Here is a 5,000-nt window from a genome sequence, read left to right as displayed (position 1 = left end):
GGTTCCCTGCTGAGCGTGACCCAGCCAGGCAGACAGTACCCCCGTGTTGAATCTTATTCTGCCATTTTGGCGAGTATGGGTAGTCATGCCTTGAGGGGTGGACAACTTACTGACAGGTTTGTACCATTTTTTAAATTGGTGAAACAGGGTCTGTTCTCCGTTCTTTAAAGATACAGTCGTAGTTAAATTGAATGTAAACTTTCTTGCTTTAGTTTGAGATCACCCCCTCCCAAAAATAAACAAATAGATAATGATATCAAGTTTACAGTAATAATTTGTGACGTCAGATTACCAAGCGTTTAATTTAATCGACATTGTATTTTTTTAAAGCAGGTAGAGTCTAGACTCGTCTATCGTTTAAGAATTTTTGAAAATGGCTTTTACTCCGAAATCAGAATCTATTGAGGGTTAGAATAAAGGATTTCTAACACGGAGATCTTGCGTTTTGGAACCCGTCCGGAACTCCAAAAAGCAAGTGTAAGAACCGTTTTATAGACTGGTAATACCGCATTTCTTGTTTTAAAATGCGTGTCAGAAAACATATCTGATCAGTTGATGATTTAATGTGCAATCTAATAATTGATGGTGATCTGTTTCATTCAATTTTACCATTTCGTTTTGTTTTGTTTTGTTCTCATTCAATAGAATTAGGTGTTATAGTATGATTTTTAACCGAAACTGGTAACCTATTGACCACGAGGTCATAGACTTTCGGCTCTCGGGTCAAACTAATTCTCAATTTAGTTCAAAGTTCGTGTAGAAGGAACGAAATTGGCATCACTCAGCTCTCTGATATTGTTTTAGCCAGTCATTTTATGAGTAGTTCTCACTAAATTCTATGAATCAGGCTATTACAATTCAAGGTTACACAAATGTTTGTGTATTGGTACGCAATATCCGGCTGGAGGGTGTTCTGAGTATTTTTGCTAAACGTACCGCATCAATTTTCAATCTTTCCATGTTTTGTTTTTTTAAGTAGTTTCCGTGATGTTGAATCGGTAGGAAAACGACCTTTGGCACGAGCTCGTTTTATACACATTGAGCTAATAATAATGATATGTAAACTGCTGCCAGCACAGCGTGAATGAATTATTGATATAGAAATAAATCAATAAATTAATCAAGAGCTGCACTTGTTACCCTCCCATTTTGACTGGGCCCGTTCTGTAGTACACGGACCAAACGCCTTTTAAAAATAATTTTGGCTAATTTTTATTTTTCACTTTAAACAGTTAACCGCTATAGCCTGGAAAGACACGTAATTAAAAATTTGGCCAGAAAACTCGTTCTTCAGATATCGATCGATGTCAATGACTCTCAACTTGGCAAAAAACTCTCGAAGCGAGGTCTCAGGTTTGAGAGTTATTGCCAAGATTAGAGTCATTTAAATCGATCGATAATTGCAGGACGAATTTTCGGGCCAAAATTGTAACTAGACTACGCGTTTTTCCAGATAACTAACTGGTGAATCATCGATGACTTATTAAACTTTCTTAATCCTGCGTCTTCCAAAACGTCTACAACACCGCTTTATCTCAAAATGAAATTCGGGTAATAGGCTTTTGACCAATCGAGAGTCGATCTTCATTGCTGGATATCTGAAGTAAAATATTTCTGGCCAAAATGAGTAATGATCTTTTGTCAGAGTGCGACAACAGAATATTGGCCAGATGTCTCTTGTTGATATAATTATTATTGGCCAAAAAATTATATATATAATAAAAAAATCGCTGCAACTGTTTGAATGACGTCAATTTGTACGTGTTCACTTTACAGGCCTAACTGAATCAAGATGGATTGTTGTTTCACGTAGTACTCTGGATTATCGGGGGGGGGGGGGGGGGGGGGGTGCCAGCCAGAGAGGTGATCGATTCTCACCTTGATTCGAACAAACCAAGCGAATTTTGATTATTTATGATAGTTTTAGAAGTAAAATAAGACATAGAAATGAATGCGCATCACTGGAATGCACAAACTCTTTTGCAAGAAGACGCGTAATGGCACCAATGTTTCCTTTTGTGTGTGTGGGAGTGGGAGTGTTGACGTGTTGTTCAAAACTATTTGTGGAGAGTTCGTTTTTACGTCATTAACCGTTGGCGCTGTCAAAATATAACGTTGAAGTCCCCAAATGTAACTGGGCTTTGTTTTGTTTTGTTTTTTCGTAGCTGTGATGAGTGCTGTTGTTTATAAGGTCTTGCAATTCTGCGACGAATTCTGTCACTTTGATCTTTTTGTTCGATGGAGAGCGGTATAAATAGATACAGTTGTTAATTGAGATTTTAGAAGAACTAAACAGTGGTAGCCTTCACATGTTTTAAATCCATTCAATGGTTTGATTTTTAGAGTATGAGAACTTTAAATGTGCAATAAATATGCGACAGCCTCTACCGTGACTTCTTGCCATAGAGTGAGTCTTGTAGCCTGGGGGAGTGGGATTGGAGATTATAACTATAACTTCATCTCTCTGCATCAGAGTCTAGAATAAGGTCTCCCACAATGAGACTTTTTTTTTCTGGCCGACTGTGTATTTAATAGATCAGGTTGAAGGGTTTTGTGTTTATTGAAGTCATATTATTTTTGATAATTTAATTTGCCCCTTTTTGACTTGTTTCCGGGTGTTATGGGTTTTTCTTCACAGTCCGTATTCCTCGTTTTGTTTTTCTTTTATGTTGATCTCTTAAAGTCGACCGTCGGTCTTGTTTTTTTGTTTTTTGTTTTTGGTTATTATTGTCTATAAATATCCCTTCATTAATAAAGGCAACTAATCAAATCAGAAGACAGACAATCCTTGGGATCTTTTCACGAACTGATAATAGAGTAGAAAGATTGTGGTTTATTTCCGTGGTCATTGTTGGTACTTGAGATGTCTTTAATAGTGGTGACCAAAAATAGAAACTCAATGGGCGTAAATCTGGAGATCATTGTTAAATTTCAAGCTTGTGGTGTGTAAAACATGAAATGGCTTCATAAAATGATGGGAATTTTTAAATTTATGAAATGGATTCGATGTTTTCTTGATAACAGTAAAACTCCAGGCAAAAAAAAATGTATGTCACAGGACTCAGAGTAAAATAAGGACAACCCGAGTATCAATTATATTCCAATCAATTAGAAATGCAATGAAATATCACAATAATCACATATATAGCTGGTCGAGGGCTGCTTGACTGTCACCAGTACGTAACACAGCGACATGTAGACATAACGCTTAGTCTAGGATTCGTATTTTTATAGAAACAAAGAGGAAAGTTAATGTTTTAATAGACTGAACCGACGTATTTTGACAATACGTATTTTAATATTCATTATGACCAGACATATATCAACTGATAAAAATTATCAAAAGGTCTTAAACTCGAGAATTCTTTGGAATGTATTTCCTTCCACTTGTAATTTTAACACTGAACTGACTGGACTCGAGTGAAAACTTAATGGAATCGAGTCGGATTTCTATGACTGTTCTCTTGTCCAAACATGTTTGTCTCTCCTCCTCTTCCTCTTCCTCCGCCACCGTCTCACCATCATCATCATCATCATCTTCTTCATCACCTCTTCCTCCTCCTCCATCATCATCTTGTCTTTTTGCTTGACTTCTTAATCTATGTGTTAGGAGAGAGGCTCTTAAAAGAAATGTTTCACATTCGCACCTTTAGCTTTTTATCTACTATAATTTTTGTTTCTTAACATACTCTACAAATAATTTCCTCAGATCAACCCGAGGTGGTCATTTACCACCACCACTACCGCCATCTCAACAACAACAGCAGCAGCAGCAGCAACAGCAACAACGCTCACTGTCTCTTCTGAGTCCTGGTCACGTGACTGGGCCACCCCCGCCAACACATCAACAACAAATGCGTAGCATCTCGCCTCAGTCTGCGAACCCTTTAGGAGGTGCCGGTGGTAGTGGAGGATCAAATTCGGCCCCTTCTCTCCCCTCCCCTTCCTCGGCTTCACACCGTCGTCTTTCAGGAAGCAGCTCGTCCAGCCCAGGCCTTTCCCCTGCTGCTGCGGCTGCCGCATCCTCCATCTCCACCCACCCACACCGGTCCGCGGTTGCTTCCATGGAACACCATCCTAATCCCCACCTCCACCACCACCAACACCACCACCACGGTCTACAACAACACAGCGTCGACAGTGGTAGCGGTAAGTTGACCTCCGGAGTTCTTAAATCCGACCCCCATTATATCAGCGCACGGGGAGCTTATGGAAGTTCTTCGTCACTGGTCGGAGACGGATCTGAGATGGGCGGGAGCGGAATAAAAACTTCCGGGATATACTCTTCCTCGTCGACACCGTTGCTATCATCGCCATCTTCGTATACAACTGGAGGAAGTAGTAGCCACGTCCCCAAGGTCTCATTTGATTCTGTGGTTAAGGAGTTTGGCGGAGGAAGAGACTCCCCTCAACTTCTTTCCTCTCATCCGCATCCATCCCCTACAGCAGGACGTGGCGGAGATCATTTCTTCAAACCTTCTCTGAGCGGCAAAGAGGGCAGCCTCAAACACCGTATCCTAACACGTCCCTCTGACTCTGAAATTCGACCCGGGGATTTAGAGAGCAGTGGCGGCGGCACCATCAGGCACTCTCAGTCCTTAGCCTCACCACCGGACGAGTCGTCGTCCCCTTCCAGTAAGAGGGCAAGGTACGGTAGCGGTGGCCAAGGAAACAATGGAAATAATGGAAAGGATAGCCCAAATGTTGTCAAACCTGGAAACCTTATAGGAGGCGACGGGGGGAATAACCTAGCTAGCTATTCTCATAGTGACACCAACAATAACAACCACCAATATCTTTCGCATCACCATCCACACCATCTACCACCATCTTCTTCATCATCGTCAACAAACTCTTCGACTTACAACCATTCGTTTTATTCCCACCCCCAGCAACATCAGCAACAGCATGAACACAACAACAGAGATACTAATGGTGATAATAACAACAATAATAGTAGTAATAATAATGATAGTAATAATAATAATAATAACAATAAC

The 5,000-nt window shown here is 40.4% G+C and overlaps 1 protein-coding gene across 1 annotated transcript in view; it reads left to right on the top strand.

Moving 5' to 3' along the window:
• Positions 1–5,000, top strand: part of LOC144977260 (uncharacterized) — a 188,757-nt gene that overhangs the window by 171,999 nt on the left and 11,758 nt on the right. Inside the window, exons 5-6 of the mRNA XM_078922292.1 lie at positions 1–116; positions 3,710–5,000. The exon at positions 1–116 is cut by the window's left edge and continues 2,690 nt beyond it; the exon at positions 3,710–5,000 is cut by the window's right edge and continues 405 nt beyond it. Of these exons, the coding sequence (XP_078778418.1) occupies positions 1–116; positions 3,710–5,000 (1,407 nt within the window). The remainder of the gene's footprint in view (positions 117–3,709) is intronic.

This window comes from Berghia stephanieae, chromosome 7 (genome assembly GCF_034508935.2).
Source record: "Berghia stephanieae isolate SIO BIC M18660-M18661 chromosome 7, UCSD_Bste_1.3, whole genome shotgun sequence".
Taxonomy (NCBI): domain Eukaryota; kingdom Metazoa; phylum Mollusca; class Gastropoda; order Nudibranchia; family Aeolidiidae; genus Berghia; species Berghia stephanieae.
The sequence above is the reverse complement of the archived record's forward strand: the minus strand, read 5'-3'. Positions and strand labels throughout refer to the sequence as shown.